General features: G+C 47.0%; 1 protein-coding gene across 4 annotated transcripts in view; it reads left to right on the forward strand.

Annotated features, from left to right (window-relative positions):
- Nucleotides 1–24,383, forward strand: part of RUBCNL (rubicon like autophagy enhancer) — an 86,466-nt gene that overhangs the window by 12,915 nt on the left and 49,168 nt on the right. For all 4 annotated transcript variants that reach the window (XM_086934999.1, XM_086934998.1, XM_086935000.1 and 1 more), the window contains exon 2: nt 24,092–24,215. In XM_086934999.1, the coding sequence (XP_086791125.1) occupies nt 24,104–24,215 (112 nt within the window). In that variant the 5' untranslated portion in view covers nt 24,092–24,103. The remainder of the gene's footprint in view (nt 1–24,091; nt 24,216–24,383) is intronic.

Below are 24,383 nucleotides of genomic sequence, written 5' to 3' on the forward strand. Positions count from 1 at the left end.
AATACCACTGCTTTGCTGCTTTTGTTTGTTTCCAGTTTTCTTTTCTTTTTTATTAAAAATATCTTTTATTGGCATTTTTATGATGTACATTGCAATAATATGATATTTGCACATTACAAGGATCACTTCTACTTTTGACATTGTTACAGGTAAAGTGTCATGCATTGCCACTGAAGGTTATCTTGGCCTTCCGGATCCTGTTTATATATTTTAACAGAGAAATACTCCATTCTGGGAACTTCTCACAGTGCACACTAGCATTCATAAAAAATGCAGACATCCAATTTTTCGATGATCATTGTCACCCTGGGCCTCTTAGACAACTCTTCTTCTTCTTTGGACCCCTATTTAGTCCAGAGAGCTCTGTGCAATAATTTAAACATCTCTACGTACTCCCATATCCATATCTTTTCCTCCGTGGCCAGCATCAAATACACCCCAAAGGCCTCTTCATGCCCACGTAGGGCAACTTCTCAATCATCAATTCTTTACTCTCCTTATCCCCTGTTGTCTCCACCTGTCCTCCCTTTAACTTTTCGATGCCAGCCCCGCCTCCTACATTGTCCGCAGAGTTACCTGGTTGATCCTTGGCTCCTCCATGCCTCTGTTCCCTGGAGGTTCGCCAGCCACTAATGCCTTGCCAAGACCATCAACCTGTCTGTCTCTTACCTGTCACATGCCAACCGGCATCTGCTCGCCCATGTATACTCCTGTCCCTTTACATACAAGCCCTTTTGCAACCTTGTACCACCACTCTCCAGTTCCACCAATGCATCCACAACTTGTAAAATCCATATTAGGGGCATGTGCCTCCACCCGTCTTGGCTTACCAATTATCCAGGTTGGTGCCTGCTCCGAAGCCTGCTGCCTAGCCAGCTGACCACCTCTCCTTCAGGATTGCATACTGCTGAACACCATCTGCTCCCCGATAGTAACCTGAAACACACTATGCACGGAAAGGTTAACCGACCTTTCCCTCCCCAGGGATTTTGACTGCCACCAGCTCTGTTCGACTCCATAGGTGCCTCAATCTCCACAATCTCAACCCCGATTGACGCACACCACCTACCGTACCCTGTGCAACTGCAAACAGTCTGCCGCCTGGCTCACCTCACTCTGTGCTGCCCTGAAAAGCTTCACCTACCTCTCCTTCCATTGTCGTCCCCCACCCCTTCAGAGTAGCTGCTGCTGTCCCCTTCCTCTTCCAGGAGTAGGTCCACTGAGGCTGACTTAACTCTGCTGCCTGACAATCTGCCGGCCACAACCCTGATGGCCTCCGCACCCTTTGAATGCTGCCTTCTTCCACCCCCCACCTCATCACAACTCCATTCAGCATTGCCACAACAGCAGAGGTCGGATCCCTGCCCTTACCTGGGGCTCTAGTGGGGCCAGTAGCCATCTTCCGTCCCTCCCTCTGACCGTGCCACCCACGATTCACTCTCCACTCTCCTTAACTCTATCCCCCCACACCTGGACATCCTCTCCTATTGTGCCACCACGCCCTGCGGGGGCCTGTCAAGCCAAACTTTCTTTTGCAGTGAATCCACCTGCAGCCATGTGTGCCCCAATCCCTCCCCCAGTGCCTGAGCGCTTGTCCCTGTGACATGCTGCTGCTTCTGCAGCACTCCCTGCGTGTCCTGCTGAGCCACGCCTTTACTCCTCATGCCCCGTCCACTCCATCCTCATGTTTACGGAGGACGTAGGCCCCGTTTAGCTATTGCTGAGCCTCCCTTCTGTATCTCCACGGGAGCTGGCGTCACGCTGCATGTCCTCCTCACTCCACCGCTCCCTTCATTCAGCCTACACGGGAGCCACCATCACTTGGCCCGCTTGGTGCCCCATGCCAGATACCCGTGTGATCACAGCCTTGTTTTTGGGGCCACTCTCTGCACTGGGGAGCGGCCTGTGTCACTCCCTCACCTGTTGACTCGCGCAATGGGGAACATGGCCACTATGCAGCCACTACTCTTTCTGATGCCCGGAGTGTTCAATCAATCAATCAATCAATCATCGCATTTATATAGCGCACTACTCACCCAGAGGGTCTCAAGGCGCTGGGGGAAGGGGGGTCCGCTACTGCTCGAACAGCCAGGTCTTGAGTTGCTTCCTGAAGGCGAGGTGGTCCTGGGTCAGGCGGAGGTGGGTCGGGAAGGAGTTCCATGTCTTGGCGGCGAGGTAGGAGAAGGACCGTCCCCCTGTGGTGGCTCTTGGGATGCGGGGGACGGCGGCTAGGACGTGGCCGGTCGATAGAAGCTGGCGTTTGGGAGCGTACAAGTTGAGGCGGCTGTTGAGGTATCCTGGGCCTTGGTTGTGTAGGGCTTTGTGTGCGTGGGTGAGGAGACGGAAGGTGATTCTCTTGTTGACCGGGAGCCAGTGCAGGTCTCAGGTGTCCGGAGATGTGGCTGCGACGGGGGATGTCCAGGATGAGTCGTGCTGAGGCGTTCTGGATCCGCTGGAGTCCCGTCTGGAGTTTGGCGGTGGTTCCGGCGAAGAGGGAGTTGCCGTAGTCCAGACGGCTGGTGACGAGGGCCTGGGTGACCGTCTTCCTGGTCTCGGTGGGGATCCATCGGAAGATCTTACGTAGCATGCGCAGGATGTTGAAGCACGACGAGGAGACGGCGTTGACTTGTCTGGTCATGGAGAGGGAGGAGTCCAGGATGAAGCCCAGGTTGCGTGCCTGGTCTGTTGGTTTGGGTGCGCTGCCTAGGGCGGGGGGCCACCAGGAGTCGTCCCAAGCGGAGGGTGAGGATCCCAGGATGAGGACTTCCGTCTTGTTCGAGTTCAGTTTCAGGCGGCTGTTCTTCGTCCATTCGGCTACCTCTTTCATCCCTTCGTGAAGGTTGGCTCTGGCGGTGGCGGGGTCGTTGGTGAGGGAGAGGATCAGCTGGGTGTCGTCGGCGTAGGAGATGATGTTGAGGTTGTGCTGGCGTGCGATGTCTGCGAGGGGGCTCATGTAGACATTGAAGAGGGTTGGGCTGAGCGAGGAGCCTTGAGGAACGCCGCAGATGACTTCGGTGGCTTCAGACCTGAACGGAGAGAGGCGGACTCTCTGTGTCCTTCCGGCGAGGAACCAACAAGCGCTGTACACGGGCGAAAGTACCGCTAAGGCGCTCAGGGACACAAAGCAGGAGGTGAGCCGGTAGAGTGGCGGTCCCGGCACACGCCTGTGCGAGGCAGCAGCGGGGGGGTCGGGGTCCCAGCACTCAGTGAGGGAGCTGCGCGGTGTGTGGAGCGACCAGCCCTGCAGGGAGGGGCAAAGGCCAGCCATAGCCTGCCTCGGCACCAGCCATCAAATCTCCCTACTTTGCGCAGCATTTGTAGCACCATGGCAACCTTGTTTTCCCCCTGCTCTGCCGTAACTCACCCCTTACGGACGTTCTCACAACTCTTCACCCCTTTTTACCACACCCTATCAGCTACCTGGTCACCTAGATTAATATGGCAGCTTAAAGCCCAACTGACCCAGGGCTATAAAGGAGCACCAACCAAAGATCCCAAATCTAGCAGAGTTTCATAATGTACCACCTCTCCCAGTAATCTCGGGGGGCAACCTACCCCCTAGTCAGCTGCCCCCAAGCACCTATAAACCCCCATTATTGATGCACACATTGCATCCTTTATTTCATTTAATGCTGAGAATATTCTGTTACACCCTGTGAAATATAGTTAAACGCGTAAAGCCTCAGTTTGTTGACCTTCTTAGGGAATAGTGCTAACCCCCCTAAGCTGACTGAATGGATGTTCAACCTCCATCTTCATCCACAGAATTTGAATAACCTATTTTTCATAATGTGTGCGTGGAGGAAGTGCTCACAACTTCCTTACTTGTGGCACCTGCTTCTCTGTCTTTAACGTGGCATAGTACTTCTTCTTCATTTGTTCAACCTTCTGTTGTAACCTAATTTGAACCCTTCTCACTTGGCTCTGTCTTTGGGCTACGGCATGCCGTGTGTTGTGTTAACATTCCCATAGGTGCCGTCTGTGACACAGCAGTGTCTGGTTAGTATTTTTCAAGGCCCTTCTCGCATGTTGTTGGTGAATGCTTGTATGAGTTAAGAGGGTCTCATGCAGGTGATCAAAAGGTAAGTGATGAGATGAATAGGGTGGAGGTAGATGTTTCTACTTCTAAAGATGCCCCCCATGTGGTATTTACCTAGAGGTGGATTTGCAGAGATGAGTCAGAACTGCCCTTCCTGTCAAATGTACTTCCCATTGTTTCTGCCCACTATTGCATCTATCCTCCACTATTGATGCTTCACTCCAAGTGGCTTGTATTCTCTAGTGCAGTGGTTCTTAACCTTGTCCGGGGTCCCCGGAAGACCGCAAAGCCTACTCAGGGGGTCCACAACTGCTTAGAAAATTAAATATTATCAGATTCATTTTTTTGATCTAAATAAGGAAGTAAAATGTAAAAATAAAATAAAAAATAAGTGTTCTGTAAATGTGAAGGAATATGAAAGTGGAGGTTCCATCTTTCCCTTTAGAATTTTGATGCGATTTTTTTAAAATAGGTTTGTTAGAAAATGTAATAAAATATTTAACAATCGGGGCATTTGTTTGAGGAATGCTTATTTCTGTGTTTGCTGTACAAATCAATTTGGAAAGAAGGGGACCCCTATATACAAATAGTGATACACTTGCTATACATAGGGAAACTAAACAGTTTGGTAAAGGTCTATAGTCCAGTTAGAGTGTGAGAAGTTGGCCTGATATGCAGCGTTCGCTATTCTAGCGACCACTATGTATCGTTCCAAACGACCCTTATGGTGATTGGTTGTAAGTCAACCTTAGACCAGCTATCCTAGTAGCGTGGATACAAGCAGTCTTCGGGCTAAATTCTAGAGGGCGTGTTAAGCCAGCTGTAATACCATCACATACCCCTTGAACACCAAGTGAAAGGACACCACACAAGTGTTATGAAAATAAACAGTATATCTATTAGAATCACAACAGCCCTGTACTCTTTATGAGGACAGGGTACTAAGCACAGAACCAAAGCTCTTAGAAAATACTTCAAGTGCACAATTTAAAACAAGTGCCCGAGGGCACGGAAAGTTTAGTGGTCTCGGGCGGACCCGATAAGGCAAGTCGGAAGCGAGGGACTCGGGACCCTAGAGTAAGGAGGCTATGCAGGCACCGAAATGCCGAAGTTATCTAGCCACGAGGGCTGCGGCTGCACAAGTCTTACAGGCGTCGGGGGTCTTCGCTGACGAGCCAGGAGCCGGAAGAAAAGGAGTTGCTGGCCGGCGACCAGTGATGAATAGTTCGTAGAGATCCAAGCCTGGATCAGTGATCGTTGATACCTGAAAGCAGAGGGCACCAAGTTCGTACTACTAGCCAGTAGTCGGAGGGTACCAGGAAGGCACCGGATGGCCGTCACCTCGACTAGGTGAGTGGGCGACGCTAGGCTCTGCAGTCTCACGGACCAGGAGGCGTTGTTGGCGACCAGGGTGGAGGTGCGAGCTGTCCCACGAAGGTTGATGCTGTCGGCGTCGCTGGGCCCAGGATTGGGGCAACAAGCCTTGGCAGATCTCAGGGCCACGTGGTGGGCCTAAGATGGCGTCTTGAGTGGACCAGGAGGGTCCGGGGTGCTCCTCTCGAAAAGGGAGCAAGGGCCGATCTGGAGCAACCAGACCAGCAGCGTTGGTTGTCGGATGTCGTCAAAGAAGGGCACAAGCCAGCGGCTAGTGACCAGACAACGTGCTGAGCAGCGAGCAGAAGGGCCCCACGCACATCGTGGAGATGCTGGGAGACTGCACTTCGGTGCTGGAGCTACTCAGGGTCGGGGCTTCTCGGACCCCAGAGCACTCACCAGAGAATTGCTTCGATGGTCGTGCTGGTTAAGAAAGCGTGCAGGTTTTGATGATGGCCGGTCCCTCGAGGTCTCGTCGCACCCACAGATCTCAGCTGAGCTGACGACGTGGGTAGAGGTCAGAGGTGCCAGGGAAGCCGGTTCTCGTCGAGCTGGGCCGTCGGATCCTTGAGGAAGGACTTGCAGCAAACTGCAGAGTTCTTAGATGGTGCCTGCGGATGCAGGGTGACTACTCCTTAGCCACAAGGGAGAAATCTTGAGAAGAGTCTCGAAGTCCTTTCGTAGAAAGTATTCTTGATTCAAATATGATCTAATTTGGAAGGGTCCCGCTCCGGCCTTTATCCTAAAGAAAGGGGCGGGTACATGACTAGGTCCTGCCCTAAGGGTGGGACCCGGAAGGGGGGTAGTTACACCCCTCTCCCCCTGCTGGACTTTCCCCAGGTCAGGGGCTGCGCGCCCCTGGAACTGGTTCTAGCCGGCAGATGCGTAGTGAGCACCGGGGTGCCACTCCGCAGTCACCTTCTAGCAAAGCCCTACCTACCCAGAATACACAAACTCTGTCTGGGACGGTGCGAACACCGCCCTTGACAGGAAACCCTTTGTCCAAGCTCTCCTCGCTGGAAGGACTCCCAGCAGCAGGAGGTCAGACTTGTGTCTGTGGTGGCAGCGTCCATTTTGTGGAGCTGAGGCTTCAGTTAACTTTAACCGGGGTTCACAGTTACGTACATGTCGTGTCCCTCTAGAAGGGCGGAATGCTAACCTCGTCGCCAGTATTAGTGAGGGGGCAGCATCCCGATTCGTATGACACCTTACTCGACATGTCTTGCTAACGCGATACCGAAGTTACCGATATGATACGCGTTATCATGGAACAGCCATTGGGTCTTGGTTCCGCAAGCTGCAACCGGGCTCGGCTCGTGCCAGAGCCCAATTCACACGGTTCCATGCACTCTGCCTTCAGGATTGTCAAGGCCTGCCATAGGGGAGACTGATAGGAACTCGGGTGTCCATTTTAAGGTTAGGTATAGGGATACGGTACCTATAGCAACGGACGAGTACGCCACGTTGCCCCAGCTGTCGTGCAGCCAGTTGTGTCAGATTTAGATGGCCATCCAGGGGTGGCATAATACATGCTTCAGCTCCTGGTAGGCCCTGGGTACACCGATGCCCTGAGTTACAGGGTCTGACAAGGTGGCCCAGTCCCAATTGGAAATGTACCTAAGGTACATGGAATCCATTTTAGAGAGAGAGCAGTGGGCCTGGGGTCCTGATTGGCAGGGCCCCAGGTCAACTAAGTCGGAAAACCAGCAAAACACCAGGCAAAAAAAGTCGGGGGTAACCATAGTCAGGTATCTACCTTCCTACAGAGAGTACAAAGGTAATGAACCACAGACAATAATAAACACCAATAGTGACTAATAAATGAACTCACCACCCACTAATGTTTAAGCATTAGTTTATATACTTTTATTTAGTCAAAAGGAATTCTTTTTTTCGTTTTTTTGAAAATATTCTTTGTGTACAAATGTATCTTTTTTCATTTTATGACTTAATTCATAATGAGACTGTTTATAGTTCATAGACATTAAAAACCATTAGCAAACTAACATAGAACACAACAAGTGATTTATGCAATATGGCAGGGTAGTTCACAACGCGCGTTTCGGCTGGCTAGCCTTCCTCAGGTGGCCATATATTGCACTAAAATAGGTTGTAAGAGGGCAACACGTCCTTTTAGACTTGTATCAGAAATTATATCTTAAGGGTTGGATTTCCTTCGGCGTGATATTATATAGTTTAGTTGAGTATCAGTTCCCATATGGATCTTTGCATAAACTGAAACGTGACAAATATTTAATATAAATATAGGAATGTCACAGATGTTCAAAGGGTACTTGATAGATAAACGATATTAGTTACGGATTACCTTTGTGGCGGGTTTGATGCTCATCCCGTATAATCACTACTAACAGGGTCAGGTATTCGGCGCGGTTTCAAAAGGCTCGGAAATAAATACTCAGATGTGTTCCTAAATAGCTCATGAGACGGTCCACGAGAGTCAGGGTTCAAGGGCAGCTTGATACTCAACGAAACTATATAATATCACGCCGAAGGAAATCCAACCCTTAAGATATAATTTCTGATACAAGTCTAAAAGGACGTGTTGCCCTCTTACAACCTATTTTAGTGCAATATATGGCCCCCTGAGGAAGGCTAGCCAGCCGAAACGCGCGTTGTGAACTACCCTGCCATATTGCATAAATCACTTGTTGTGTTCTATGTTTGTTTGCTAATGGTTTTTAATGTCTATGAACTATAAACAGTCTCACTATGAATTAAGTCATAAAATGAAAAAAGATACATTTGTACACAAAGAATATTTTCAAAAAAACGAAAAAAAGAATTCCTTTTGACTAAATAAAAGTATATAAACTAACGCTTAAACATTAGTGGGTGGTGAGTTCATTTATTAGTCACTATTGGTGTTTATTATTGTCTGTGGTTCATTACCTTTGTACTCTCACTTGACTATAGACCTTTACCAAACTATTTGCTGTACAAATCACATAAACTTATTGGGCCAGGATCTCCTGCTTCCAGTAATGGGTGTCCCTGGATTCCAGTAATTCAGTAGGGTTACCCAGATTTCAATAATGATTAAGTGGGGGCCACAGAAGTCAAAAGGCTAAGAACCACTTTTCTGGTGGGCCCAGTAGCAAGAGCTACTTGGCCCATCTGCTCCAACTGTGACAAAGTAGGTAATCCTGCGAGTCTGGGGATACCGGGTGGTCCGAGAAGCTGAAATAACCAGGTGAAAATCCCACCGGGAATAACCAGGGAAATTATATGTTAATCAGATTCTACTAGTTATGCCCCATTCCCCAGTAGATCCAACTCCTAATGGGCATTTTGTTCGGGGGTTAGTGGCAGAATTGCAGACCTACATCCCCCAGTTGTTCATACTAAGTGCCATATTGCTTGCATGTTCAAAAAACGTACAACTAGAGGTATGCACATTTTTGGGTGAGATCTCATGACATTTTGTGCAGTAAAATTTTTGGAGCAAAATATTCTTTGCAAGTATCATGCAGGATGTTTTCAAACAAGAGAATAGTTCTCGTTAAAAAAAATATACTTTTTTTATAATCACTCCAGTTTTATTGAGAATTTTCAGCCTAAATCGGTCTCCTATGGCTGAAAATTATATGAAATTGTAGAGGTAAAAGATTGCATTATGCTAAATTTTGGCATTTTTAAAATTCAAGTGGCGTCTTTTCAATTTCACCCTGGCCTACTTGCAACCCCACCTTGTCTATCTTTCCACTACGAGCAGTTTGTTGTAAAGTGAGTACCACTTTTAGTTCTGTAATGTAATGTTGGAGGCGTCTTTCTTCCCTGTGAGATGACCGGAAATACCACTATTGCTGCTGCAGTGTGTAGGCCAACATCGTGATGCTTTAGGGAGAATGGATGTTTAATTTCTGACTTGGTTCCCACATAATCCATGTGAATTGAAAAGAAATAGAGTAGAGTGCCTGTGTGCCCATCCGTAGTAACACATACTGCCTTTGACTTTCTAAGGTATTGGATTGGGTTGGAATCTCACATCTTCAGGTCCTGATAGAGCACAATTCAAACTATGAATCCACTTGTTTTCCATTGCAATGAGACTATGAAGACATCCTAGCTGTCTGTATGGCAAGTTGCTGATATAATGCTGATGAGGGTAGATAGATTGGCACGTTCTGATGCATGCTTTCTAGCTAGGTCATGTTGCACCGGGTAGATGCCCATGCTGTGACAGAGCTTCTGTGGCTGGTGTTCCTTTTGTGTGACACTACTGGTTTCTGTCTAGCGAGGCTCAATGGCTGAGGTTGTGCATTCTCCAGTATTGAAACTGGGATTTACCTTGCTGTGTTCTCTGGAGCCAAGACCTTGTGTTTCATACAAAAAGACCAATAATACTGCAGAGTAACCTTTGTCTTCTTTGACTTTGGGTGAGTACATTATAATCATTCCCCCATCACAGTTAAAAATCCATTTTAGGATTGTTTCAAATCTTAAATGTCTTTGGTCCTGTAATCTGGTCAGTGCCCTATGTTATCACACAGGAGGCACCTAATAAGGGGGCATGTTAGGACTACTGAGAGATTCACCACGCCCAACTCTTGATTGTCACACAGGCTGGTGTTAAGTACTCTGATTTTATGTTTCAGTTTGTTTGAAACCTTGCATCCTCCTCTCATCACAACATTGCATTCTTGGTTATGCAAGTTTTCAGCTTTGTCGTTTTTGAGATTAGTTTTATGTTTCTGTGGTTTGATTCCACTCTAGCACCTTCATATTGTTCTTCTGCAATTATTTCTTCTGTACCTTTGGTTCATTGGAATACTTCCACCCGGTGTTGTGCTGTGTCCCACACTGACTAAGTCTCGTCTTAAACAGCATCTGCTGATGTTTAATTTATTGAGAGACCTGATCTGTACTTTGCCATCTTGAGATGCACTGGTCTGTGATCTGTTAAATGGTTTTGTACCTGGTATCATTTCTTTTGTAGTACTTTGGTTAAAGGCGGTATATGCACTTCTGTAAATGCAAGTCCCAGAATGCACCTTTGGAAGTTGAAGATCAAGACCTGCTTGGACCATGGCCCCACAGTACTCATGCTCCACACACTCTTGCTATTTCCATCACACTCGCTGTCTCACTCTTACCCTGTCCCTCAAAGTGGATCACTCCAATTTAAAGATTGTCCATAAGGTAGCAATTGCTCAACAAGATTTGGCACAGCTCCTTAAAGAGAAAATTGAACGGGGAACATTTTAAGAGCACCAAGAAACCTAAAGCTTAGTTTAGAGTCTTCCTCCAGAGATTGCCCTGTCCTGTGCTTGGGCTTGTTCCCTGGTGGAGGACCAGCCCTGCCAAGTGTGTCCAACATTGCCTCTTGAAAAGTCCGCTGCTGCACTAACTATTCCAATTAAACATAGACCATGTACATTTCTTCCCATTTAAACAAACTATTTGAAGATGTGTTTCGTGTGGCTTTTCTAGTGTCTGGCATGCCTTAAACCCTCGAAGATTAACTGTTGGAGTCCTAAACAGCTATGATCATCAAACAAACCATCAGTAAAAAGGGAGGAGTGTGGTTGTCATGGCACCATAAAAACATGGTGTATATCTACAATAGCATGAGTGAGTTATAAACGCTCTATTCCACACAGGAAGCGCCCCTATTAACTGCCTTACTCCTCTCCTAAGCCACTTTCTACCTATCTCAATTCCATTCCCATGTCGAAGTAAAATCTTTGTCAAGTAAATTGTGGGAGGCCTCTGGTACCTGTAGGAGCATTTAATTAATGATCACTGGAGTGTCTGGCAACAGAGTTAGGGAATGCACGCCTGGCTCCCCAACTGATGACCTTCTTATACTTTCTTAACATAAACACGTGATTAATACACAGCCAGTGAGGCCACAATTTAGCAGTTTAAGAAATCAAATATCTTTATGAGCGATGTTGATCATCCATTTATCATACAAGTAAATCAGTTATCATAAGCGCATACCTAGGCTTTACATCAGCCATGGTAGCAGGACACCTCCAGATTTGGATATCCATTTGTACCTAATGGGCTTACCTTTCTACCTACTAAGTTAGAGCAAGGCTTACCTGCCCCAGTGTTCTAGGTCAATGATGCTTAACCCTTTTAACTTAAATAGACCCAGACATAATCAATATTGGAATCCAGTGACCCCCCCCTATGAGCCATTTTTGAATTAATTCACCAACAAATATATTTTAAAAAATGTAATAGGAAGGGGGAGCGTTTCTAGTTCCAGCTGAGACCGCCCATCATCCATACTGTATTCTGTTTGACTGCTCCATGAATTAATATGAAGATAGCAACTTAATTTTTAGACCCCAATTTAAAATGTCTTCACATTTACAGAACTTTTCGAAAAATTCAATTTTACATTTTCCTTCTTTATTCATACTTTGTTAATCTGTTAGTATAATTTACGTTTCTAAGCAGTCATGGAACGCATGAGTGGGTGTGCGAATCCAATAGTGGTACCGGGACGACTGTTTAAGAACCACTCTTCTAGGTCTTGTTTTAGCTTCTTTGAGACGCATTTCTTCCCTAATTCCAGAGTCTCAGTATTGTGACACCCACATCATCACCTGCACAATCTTTTGTCGTATCTCTTAGGCACGCAAAGTTCCACTGTCCTGGTTATGACCCCCGCTTTGTACGTACTATTGCTATTTGTTGCTCCTTATAAGCTATGTTAGCAAGCGTGCTTTAGCAACTGTATCTGAAACGTCCCTTCCAGCACCACTCCTAGCAAAACCATGACGCTTTATATGCCTTATTTTCTCCTAAATACCTACCAACATCATAACAATGATAGTTTCTCTCTCTTTATCTCTGTCTGATTCCATGGTCGGGTGCTCACTAGGTTTTCCTTAAATATAATGTATGGGGGGAAAATGTGTTGCAGTCCTGTAATATTCTTAGAGGTTCAGCTTACATCCTTGAGAATACAGGTAAAAGACACCGTATCCATCAGTTAGTGATGGTAATGGATTGGGTATACATGTTTTTTAATGCAGCCGAGCACGATCCTGCTTGTTGGTGGTGGATTACAAATTAGTTCAAGGATTAACTCTATCACTGACTAGTGTTGATAATCTACAGATTATCTCTAAAAAGGTAAGTACCATAGGTGTTGGATTTGAAGCTTTGACTGGGGCATAGGTAGGAGGAAACCAATTCATGCTTGCATCAGTGATGGGTTTCTTTTGCCTGCCTCGGTCCAGCATATCATCTTGACCCACCTCGGAGGGCAGCTCTCTTCCGCTTGGGCACTTGTCAACAGTGCTTCTCCCTTCAGTTGCCATAGCCAGCTCTGTGCTGATTATCCGGTCTCTCATACAGCTAATGACTAAAGCGCCCTGTTTAAAATCACAATATCACACAATTTCACTTTCACTGAGCTTCTCATTTACCACCTGGCAGGGCTTTTCAAGAAGCCCTAGCACACATTGCATCTATTCTTGTCCTAGAGACAGCCACCCTGAGCATTATAGGCGATCTCAACTTACATCTGGGACGCCTTGACTCCCAGGATATTACCAACTTTCTGGGAGACATGGATGCCTGCCAACTAATTCAGCTAGTTGAGGGACCATCACATCTTGCAGGCCACCTGCTCGATCCAGTATTTTCTAATATTTGATCTCTCAAAGTCCATACCCCTCTCTCGCTGACCTGGACGGGCCTTTTTCTTATCCCTATGTGCCTTGGTCTTGCCGGCGCTCCATTGCGGACCGCTCATCAGCCTTCCAGGAGGCGTCCCTGGCACAAACTGGACGCATCAACCTTTGTGTCCACCCTAAAATCGTGTCACCCCGATTGGCCTACTGATTTGGAGGCGGCTGATAGAGCCTTTAGGGGTTGGATTAACAGCTCACTCGATCACTGTATTCCAAAGACCCTGAACAGTCCCAAGTGTACGCAATTGCACGCTTGGTATAACGAGACCTTGATGCTGGAAAAGAAACATTGTAAAATTTTGGAACCAATCTGGAGGCTCACCTATGACCCCATTGCAAAAAATATCTCCTGGAAGGCTATTCAAGCCTACCACAAATTAGTCCAAAAGCCTAAAGCCGCGTTCTACACCAATCTGATCACATTGAGTCTCAACCCCTCTAAAACCATCTTTTCTCTTATGAATGATATGATAAAACCCCTGGCAGGAACTAACAAGATCATATCCTCCAACGTGCACTGTGAATCACTGGCACGTAATTTCATCAATAAAGTAGAGTGCATTTACAACGCACTTGACTCAAGAATGAACGCTTCTAAATCCTGGGCGACCACTAGTTCACCTGATCTCCCCTACTCTCTTCAAGACCTACCATCTTTGTCTCTTAAAGACCTGGACGTCCTGGCGGCAAAGGGTAAATCAGGCTCTCCTGATGATCCAGTAAAACTGGACACCTTTAGGAAGTTCCAGGACTGTCTGATGACTAAGGGCAGGGAACTGATTAATAGATCGCTCCAGTTGTCAGAAATCCCCAAATCATGGAAGCACGTCCAGGTTATCCCCCTGTTGAAAAAGCCAGCACTAGATGCATCTCTGCCGGCCAATTTATCTGCTCCCATATTTGGCCAAGATTATGGAGTCCCATGTTAACATCACCCTGACCAAATATCTGGAAGCTAATGAGATTCTAGACAGATCACAAAATGGGTTCCAGCCTAGACATAGTATGGAATCCGCTCTTCTGGCGGTCAAAGAGCAGCTGAGGGCAACGTTGGATGTGGGCAACACTTCAGCACTGATTTTACTTGATCTGAATGCGGCCTTAGACGCGGTCTCCCACAAGATTCTGCTTCATCGACTTGAGGAGATTGGGGTCAGAGGCAAGGCCTTGGCCTGGTTTGCGTCTTTTCTATCTGAACACTCTTTTCAGATCCAGGCCCCTCCCTATTTGTCCAGCATCTACCCCCTCAGCAATTGTGTCCCCCAAGGCTATGCCCTGAGCCCTACTTTGTTCAACGTGTACGTCTGCCCTCTGGCCCTCCTGGCCAAAGCCCGGAATATCAATATGATATTGTATGCTGAGGATACACAATTGATTTTCACTTTCTCCAACAATCCAGATCTAGACCAATTGAAATTCCGCAAAGATGTTTTGGCCATCTCAGACTGGAAGGCGGATAACTATAACTATTTACAACTCAACTCCTCAAACTGAGGTGCTCCTGGTGGGTCGTGATGGCCATAAATGGGACTATCAGTGGTGGCCTGTGGCCCTGGGTACCCTTCCCCAACTGAAAAGTGTAGTCCAGAACTTGGGGGTCTTGACAGACCACGCCCTCTCATTCGAGCTTCACGCCAAAAAGGTGGCCCCTACGCCGTCTGAAACCCATTCTGTGGTTTTTCACTGCTCCTACTCGACAAGTGATTAATCAGTCGGTGGTTCAGTCACGTCTTGACTATTGTAATGGACTTCTACTTGGCGTGGATAAAACAGTCACCAAGAGACTCCAGCGGGCACAGAACGCTGCTGCCCGCATTCTCTTTGCCCTCCCTAAGCACTGTCACACTTCCCATCTTCTGTGCCATATTCATTGGCTGCCTATCGAACAGAGAATCCAGTTTTAAAACTCTCTGCACCACTCATAAGATCTTACACAGATACTGCAGGGGCTTTGTACATCATATGTTCCAGTGCGACCTGCATCTGGCCTGCACTCCCTGGGTACGTAGGTGTAGAGCGGGGGGGGGCGCTCTTTTAGGTCTTTGGCCCCTGCCCTATGGGCCTCCATTCTACTTGCTGGATGCAGCACTCCAGATCATTGGGCATTTAGAAAACAGATTAAAACCTGGCTGTTTTCTTCCATCTAGCTCCACTGTGTGTGTGCACGCAGCACACAAGACCATCGTGCAGTTACAAAACCGATTAAATCCTGGCTGGTTTCGTCCATCTAGCTTCACTCTCCTGGCTGTTTTCTTCCATCTAGCTCCACTGTGTGTGTGCACGCAGCACACAAGATCATCGTGCATTTACAAAACCGATTAAATCCTGGCTGGTTTGGTCCATCTAGCTTCACTCTCCTTTGCCTATCGTCCGCCCTGCGCTGGGATGCCCCGGTGCTGTGGCAGCCATGCACTATACAAAGGCATCTAACATAACATAACTGATGGAGCAGGGCATCTCGGTATACAGCCCACTCAAATGTTTTCTGTGCCGAACTCTCATTCCATAGTTTCTCGAGCTTAGTCAGTAATCCTATTTATCATTTACATGCCCTCAGAGTCACTGAGGAGGCTGACGGTATGCAGCTGCAGCATGGCGACCATTTACCTGCTCCTCTAGACCCAAATCTCAGAGGTGCTGGCACCTTCTCTAAATCTTGATGTTTAATGCAAGTGTTTCTCTCTTGCCTGTGACAAGAACACACTGATGAATACCACAAGGTCTAATCTCGCATACTGAGTACAGATTTGCACAATCCATGCGAGCCTGGAGAGTGAAGATGGGAGCATCCATGTACATGTGTTACTTGTTACTGCTTATTCCTGTTCTCTTTGCTGCTTATTCCTTTTCTCAGACCAGCACAGGACTTATTAACTGAGATTAAGTGATGGCAAGGTTGGGTAAGATCAAAAGGCATATTGGCACATAGGCCAGCTCACAGGGCCTGGTCAGGGGATACCCACCCAAAAGGAATCTTTGCAAATACATCTTTAATCTCATTACTGGCGTCACCCAGGTGTGTTTCAGAGACGTTCAACAACACAAACTCCATAAGACATTGTCATCTCTGCAGTGTCCTTTTTTTTGGAATGAGATCATTAGGTCGAGCAGACCTACCCTCAATGCGTGAGCATTGAAGGTGTCTGCTTCAGACCTATTGTGGCCCGTATGGGCCTGTACCTAGGAATGTGGACAGTTACCAGACACGCGCTTTGAGGCTGTCAGATTTCACCTCGGGAGCGCGCTGCTTGCCGTGTGTGGAGTCTTCGTGTCAGTTTCACTTTTCATTACTTTCGTTTTTGCCTAGCCTGGCTCTCAATGAAGAACGCTTGCTGCAAATAAATGTTGTTTTATTTTATTTAATAACATGCTTGTGTTTAGCTTTATTTTTAATGCGCAATATTAATGCCGGCAATGTGATAACAGTTCAGCATGTGACTATTTAATATGCTATCTTTAACTGGTAATAAAATGCATAAGTTTTTAAAGTCGGCGTGTTGTTTTTGTCTAGGCTGGCTTTTAATGAAGAATGCTTGCTGTTAATAAATGTGGCTTCTTTTATTTAACGACATGCTTCAAATGGTAAAATTTGCATGTTAAACAGTAAATTAACTTGCAATACTTTTGGTCTAGGCTGGCTGTCAATGAAAAACGCTTGCTGGGAATAAATGTGGCTTCTTTTATTTAACAACATGCTTGAAATGGTAAAGTTTGCATGTTAAACAGTAAATTACCTTGCCGTCGTTTTGTCTGCGTTTGTAAAGTAGGCCCCATGCAAATGTGGAGATTTTGCCAAGCAAATGTGGAGATCTTTTTCGAGTAATACTGGTGCTGTGTTACAAGGTGTGCTTTTGAATCACTGTCCTCGCCGCCGTGTTGTCTGCAATACATTTCCCAGTAACTGGGTAGATTTTGAAGAAACGAAACTCCTATTTTAAAGCTTCCCCTTAACTTTTTTTTTGTATTAACGTTTAACCTAGACGTCGTGTTAGGTCTCGCCTGTCGATGCGCATGCGCATCGAGCAAGCGAGACTATAGGGGCTCATCGACTCTTTTCTAGCTTGCAAGGAATCGTGGCGATTCCTTGCAGTGCCCGTGACTTTTAAGGTCAATGCGCATGCGCATTAAGCTTATGCGCATGCGCATTGACCTTAAAAGTCACGGGCGCGTGCATGTCCGTCTTTGTTTACCCGCTCCTCCCCTCTCCGCCCCCGTTCCGCCCCCTCCCCTTCCCGCCGTGTCGCATTTCTCCTCCCCCCTCCCCTCTCTTCCCTCCGGCTTCTTTTTTTTTTGTTTATTTTACTCGCACCTCTCCCCTCTCCGCCCCCGTTCCGCCCCCTCCCCTTCCCGCCGTGTCGCATTTCTCCTCCCCCCTCCCCTCTCTTCCCTCCGGCTTCTTTTTTTTTGTTTAGTTTACCCGCCGTGTGACACAGATCCAGCATATACCCTTTCTAAAATACTAACCAGCTACCCCGTTCACTTGTTGTCCTAGGATCGAAGTACATCTCTGGTCTTTTTGCATGTCCCCTACATACATGCACAGGCCGCATGCTAAATCCTGAACTCACCAGCTATCAGCCTCCTCACCACGTCTTCTCTACTATGCTCCTTACGCCAAGGGAGCATCTTCACTACATGATGTCCTTCACAAGCATCCACACGTTGCAGCAACACTTTTCAGCTCTCCGCCCCCGTTCCGCCCCCTCCCCTTCCCGCCGTGTCGCATTTCTCCTCCCCCCTCCCCTCTCTTCCCTCCGGCTTCTTTTTTTTTGTTTATTTTACTCGCACCTCTCCCCTCTCCGCCCCCGTTCCGCCCCCTCCCCTTCCCGCCGTACATTTAAATATCATTGGGAACACGATAAGCAAAGGCGGCTTAGAGGTAAAAGTGATATTAACATCAGTTACGTTGCTCTGGGACGTGAGTTTTAAAGTCGGCTTGGAAATAAATGTTAATGCTCACTGTGCGTTCTCGCTGCAATTAAGGTGCGAGTGGAGTTCAACTAACTCATTTGTTTAAAATACATTAACACAGCGGAGCTCGCAGAGACACTTGCTTAGGAGAGGGTGCTCAAGGACATAGATGTTAAAGGCGGCTTAGAACTACAGTTTAATGCTGACTCGCCATATATATAAAGGTAACCTGTTTCATTAGGTTACATTTAAATATCTTTGGGAACATGATGAGCAAAGGCGGCTTAAAGCTAAGAGTGGATATTAGCATAAATTAAGCTGCCGAAAGACGTGAGCGTTGAAGGCGGCTTGAAAATAAAAGTTAGTGCTCGCTGTGCGTATTCGCTGCAATTAAGATGCCGTGCAAAGGTACTTGGGAAGGCTGCCCATCTATGCACTATCACTGGGTTATTGAAGCTGTTCCTTCTGCAACCGCAAGCACATGCTATCTCGATACACAGTTGTATTTGCGTGCTCACCCCCCCACGCCCTCTTCACTGCTTGAACCGTCCTCCCAACCCCTCTCTCATAGGGATGAGGGATAAAAACCCTCAACACACACTTGCGCTGTTCTGTACAAAATATAATTATCCCAACAACCCCTCACCCTCAATCCCTCACCCACCCTCAACCCCTCACCCTCAACCCCTCACCCTCAATCCCTCACCCACACTCACCCACACTCACCCTCACTCACCCTCACTCACCTTCACCCTCACTCACCTTCAACCCCTCACCCTCACTCACCCCCAACCCCTCAACCCCTCACCCTCATTCACCCTCACCCTCAACCCCTCACCCTCACTCACCCTCAACGCCTCACCCTCAATCACCCTCAACCCCTCACCCTCACCCACCTTCACTCACCCTCACTCACCCTCACTCACACTCACCCTCACCCACCCTCAACCCCTCATCCTCACTCACCCTCAACCCCTCACCCTCACTCACCCTCAACCCCTCACCCTCACTCACCCCCACTTACCCTCAACCCCTCACCCTCAACCCCTCACCCTCAACCCCTCACCCTCAACCCCTCACCCTCACTCACCCTCACTCACCCTCACCCACCCTCAACCCCTCACCCACCCTCAACCCCTCACCCTCAATCCCTCACCCACACTCACCCACACTCACCCACACTCACCCACACTCACCCTCACTCACCTTCACCCTCACTCACCTTCAACCCCTCACCCTCACTCACCTTCAACCCCTCACCCTCACTCACCCCTCAACCCCTCACCCTCATTCACCCTCACCCTCACTCACCCTCAACCCCTCACCCTCACTCACCCTCAACCCCTCACCCTCACTCACCCTCAACCCCTCACCCTCAACCCCTCACCCTCAACCCCTCACCCTCAACCCCTCACCCTCAATCCCTCACCCTCACCCACACTCACCCACACTCACCCACACTCACCCGCACTCACCCACACACCCTCACTCACCCTCACTCACCTTCACCCTCACTCACCTTCAACCCCTCACCCTCACTCACCTTCAACCCCTCACCCTCACTCACCCCTCAACCCCTCACCCTCATTCACCCTCACCCTCACTCACCCTCAACCCCTCACCCTCAACCCCTCACCCTCAACCCCTCACCCTCAACCCCTCACCCTCAACCCCTCACCCTCAACCCCTCACCCTCAACCCCTCACCCTCAACCCCTCACCCTCACCCACACTCACCCACACTCACCCACACACCCTCACTCACACTCACTCACCCACCCTCACCCACCCTCACTCACCCTCACCCTCATGCTAAAGATTTACAAAAAAAACCATTAACAATTCTAAAAGCACTAACTCTAATGCTGCGAGACCTATTGCATTTCTAATGCTTGTTTTTTATTTGGCAACAATATGCATATGCAGTGGTTCAATAAAGTTTGGTCTCTTAAAACACTAAGAAGTAGAATGGCCTTAAAATGATACTGCTGGGTGAATGCAAGAGCCTAAGGTTGGTCCAGACATTGACTTGTGTTCTCTTGCTCTTTCTTTCATCCAGGGGCCATGATGTTCACATTTTAGGTCTGTCTTAACACACATGTACCTGCTTGACCTATTGCTACCAGATCTTTAAATTGTATGTTCTGAAAGAGTGGCCTTTAGATTAATCTAGAGGAATAGTTCTCTCTCACGTCATGCTACTTTTTGCCTGCTGGAGAATCGAGCTTTGGCTGTGTCTAAAGGTCTGCCTTTAATATGCCAACACAGGCATGTACACATTCTGCTTGCATACTTTAGTGCATTAAAGTCACACCCTTTGACTTTGCCAGTGCTTGTTGTGCTTCAACTAATTATTTGTGTTTCAACTAATTATTTGTGCTTAAGCTGTATTTGTGCTCAGCTACTGGGAGCCCCGTCAGTCCTCAGTTGCGAGTCTGGTGAGCCAGCAGTGTATGCTGCTAGTCATTCCCTCAATACCTCGTTTCAATCAATCAATCAATCAGTGACACTTATAAAGCGCGCTACATACCCGTGGGGTCTCAAGGCGCTGGGGGGGGGGGAGCCGCTACTGCTCGAACAGCCAGGTCTTCAGCTTCTTCCTGAAGGAGAGGTGGTCTTGGGTCAGGCGCAGGTCGGTCGGGAGGGAGTTCCAGGTCTTGGCGGCCAGGTGGGAGAAGGACCTTCCTCCTGTAGTCGCTCTTCGGATGCGGGGGACGGCGGCGAGGGCGTGGTTGGCTGATCGGAGGTGGCGTTTGGGAGCGTAGAAGTTGACTCGGCTGTTGAGGTAGCTCGGGCCTTGGTCGTGTAGGGCTTTGTGTGCGTGGGTGAGGAGGCGGAAGGTGATTCTTTTGTTGACGGGGAGCCAGTGAAGGTCTCGCAGATGTCCGGAGATGTGGCTGGTTCGTGGGATGTCGAGGATGAGTCTGGCTGAGGCGTTCTGGATCCGCTGGAGTCTCTTCTGGCACTGACTGACCAAGTACATTTGAGGGCTACCCTCCCTAACTATCTCATCTGGCTGCTCTGTGCGATTCTGGTAATTGGTTATGATGAACTGGGCTGGCTCCTCTCGCTAGCTACCAGCATTCGCATAAAGGACGCATGAATGTCACCTCGAAGGTATTATGCCAGTTGTTGCTAAACCCCCAAACTCTAATTGTTTGATTATTCACTGAGCAATTTTGCATCCTGGTGTATTTTTTCTATTGATTTCCCTTTTGTAGTTTTTTTAAATGAATTTCCTAATTGGTTGGGTATCAAACGTGAAGGCTGGTTCCCCACCAAACAATATCACGGCCAGGGCCGGAATGGGAACAGCAACCAGCCCTAGCAGATTGCTGCTTGACCGGCCCTGGGAGTGGGGGATGCTAGTAAGAAGCACTGCTCCTGCTTTTGTTACAGGGGGTTGATAGTGAAAATCCGGCCCCTATGTCTCCTGCCCACTGGGGCAACACCCCATGCCTGCTACAGCCCTGGCCACAACTAATTGGATGAAATATTTGGATTGATGATTGCCCCGTCAAATTTGTAAGTGGGGTGTAAATCTTGTACCCTACTAAGTAAACCATATTATGTCTTTGTCCAGTTTTTATAGATGCCTGCATGTGAAGGAGAAATAAGACCATTGCCAGCTAATACTGTATCAGTGGAGACCTCATACAAGAAATTACTTGTTCACTGTTTGACTTCTCACTGTAGTCGTATAGCATTCTGCCTTCCAACTTCCCTACCACCCCAACACCCACCTCTGCCCCGGTCCCTTAGATTTCAAAGCATCAGCCCATATCACAGTGACATCACATATATTCAGCACCTCACCACTCCGCAGTTCTTGCCCTGGTGCCGTCACCTTAAGGCCATACTCATGCATTTAAACGGTCTCCTTTTCAGTGGGTAAAAGACTGAATACGTGGAACTGGTCCCTTGCCTCCCTACCCCTATCTATTTGTCGATTCATCAAATGGTAAAGAAAAGTGTATAAAATGGTGGTGGTCCAGTGGCCAATAAAAATAGATGGCCTATGTAAGTCTCATGTGAAGGTTGGACTTAATACTTTGACTTCCTTCTCCTACTTATGATAGTCCAGTTTTCTTAAATAATTAATCAATCAACGATACAATATGACTGGGGAGTTTGAAAACCATGCAATCCTAAATAAATTCTTCAGTGCTTCAATCCCGATTTGATTGTCAATTCTTTAATAGACAACAAACCTTGATCAAGGCAGAAACCTAAAAAAACAAAAATTAACTTTGCTCGCCCTAAAACGTAAACTAGAACTTGCAAGTTCCTCAAAAGTGAAGTAACGTTTACTGAAGCTGTGAATGTTGTGGTTTTAGCACATTTTAGGAAGTTGCATGAGTATTGCTAAACATATTTGCCCGAAAGTAGAGGGAAGTGTAGTCAAATGTTTTAAAATTGAGCAGAACCATTGTAGTCCATGGTGGATGTTTATTGCTGATGGGATGTTCCTTCTGGGCTGAAACAATAAGATTGTAGGAAACATTTGAAGTTAAGCTCTTCTTCACTTCTTTCGCACTCTAACACGATTGTCCGTTATGTGAGGATAGATGGTGTGCAAGTGATCCCACTGAACTCTGATTATTTCAGAGTAGCACATAACTGCGATAGCATTCAGATGTCCATAGCAAGGACCGAGTTGCTTTTTGGATGGAGATGGGCTGATGGTGAAAGGGACAGTTATTCGGCTTGACTGAAGTCCTCATCCGGCTTTTCTACCTCCTTCATCGAGCTATGTCCTACGTTAAATGCATATCTCTTTTTGTCCTTTTAAATATTAAATGGAGTAATTTATGGCCATAGCAGCTACATTGATCGAGGACAAAGCTGGATTTTCGTGTCTATTGTAAAGGAATAATAAGATGATACATAAAACCGCCCTTTTTCAAAAAGGGAAACTTCTTTCTAATACTCCAAAAACTCTATGCACCGATGACCTTCATTACACCCCTTTCCGTATATTTAGACTTCTGAAGTCAGTTCATGACAATAGCTCTATGTCTCTTTGAGTCTTCTTCATAGTACCCGAATTGTTCAAGAAATAACTGAAAGGGAAGATGCTGCACTTTGCAAAACGTTTTAATATTCACATGCTTTGATCAAATAAAACCAAAAAGGTAGTATGTTACTGAAACCGAAAAAAAACGTAAATTGCAAAGGATGAGAAAAAAGTTGTTGGCCAAGTTAAGGTGTGTTGCTTTCTGGTGTGTGTGTGTATATATTTTTTTTCTTTTTTCTTAAAGCTAAAAACGGAGACAAAATACACTTCACCTGGAGATTTAGAGATTGCACCCGGTGTTCAAAGAGGATTCAGTCTTACTTTAATGTTCTTAAGTTGCTAACCACTGAGCTGAAAATGCATTAATCTCTAATGCAACGAAGGCTGAAGTTCTACTTTATGCTTTGTTGAGGTTTGCCACACATAGAGCGCGGCCCTTTGTTGGGAGTTCTCCCTAAAACTATTGCATCTTGCAGTTCCACATGGATGCAGTTGTATACTATTTTACATTCACCATGCAACCTTCCTTGCTATCCCATGTCTGAGCTGTCCAATTAGAAACCTAAGCTGGTCAATGGTTATGTATGGGAAGTCAAACCTGCACATGAGACCCAAGTAGAGCAGTCAAAAGACTGGGCACCGATGACCTCCACAAATACGTATTGTTATCCTATACGCTTCCACCCAGGTCTTTCCCAACACCCTCCCACCCCACTGTATGCCCCATGGTGCACTTGAATTGCAGGATTTACAATGCTCTCACACAAACCAAGATGGATGGAAAGCAGTTGACTAAGCCTCTTCTTAACCATTGAATTAAAAAAAATCAAAGTATGCTATATTATTTTCCTCTGAATAAACTTATTTGAATACATTCGCATCATTTTGATATTTCTCTTCCTCGCAGACATCACACACCATGCTTTCAAGCATGTCTGTAATAGTCTGGAGAAGGGAATGTTCAGGGCTGGCATGTATTAAAGTTATATGCTTGATTTTTTTTTCTTATTAAACTGCCTGCTTCTCTTCAAGTAGAGTCAACTTTTGATCTTCCATTTTTTTTTTTAAATTTCAGCTTGTTGACACTATGAGTGCCTTGGCGGTCACCATGTCTGTGAACGCCTCAAATGTAATATGCTGCCCCGCAACAACAAGAAGAAGAAGTTTTACTCAAACTCCCAAAATGGACATCCCTTCAGGTATGCCTTGGCAACGTGTGAATATTTTCCCACGAAAAATAGTTTTTCCCCATGCTCCAAGTGTTAATGTCTGAAATGGCAGTGACTTCTTGCATATTAGTAAATGCCGATGTGTTAAGTTGTCATGGTTTTAAGATGCTCTCCTTTAACTGTCTTCAACATGTTTAA

The sequence above is a fragment of the Lissotriton vulgaris genome, chromosome 8, assembly GCF_964263255.1.
Source record: "Lissotriton vulgaris chromosome 8, aLisVul1.2, whole genome shotgun sequence".
In the NCBI taxonomy this organism is placed as follows: Eukaryota; Metazoa; Chordata; class Amphibia; order Caudata; family Salamandridae; genus Lissotriton; species Lissotriton vulgaris.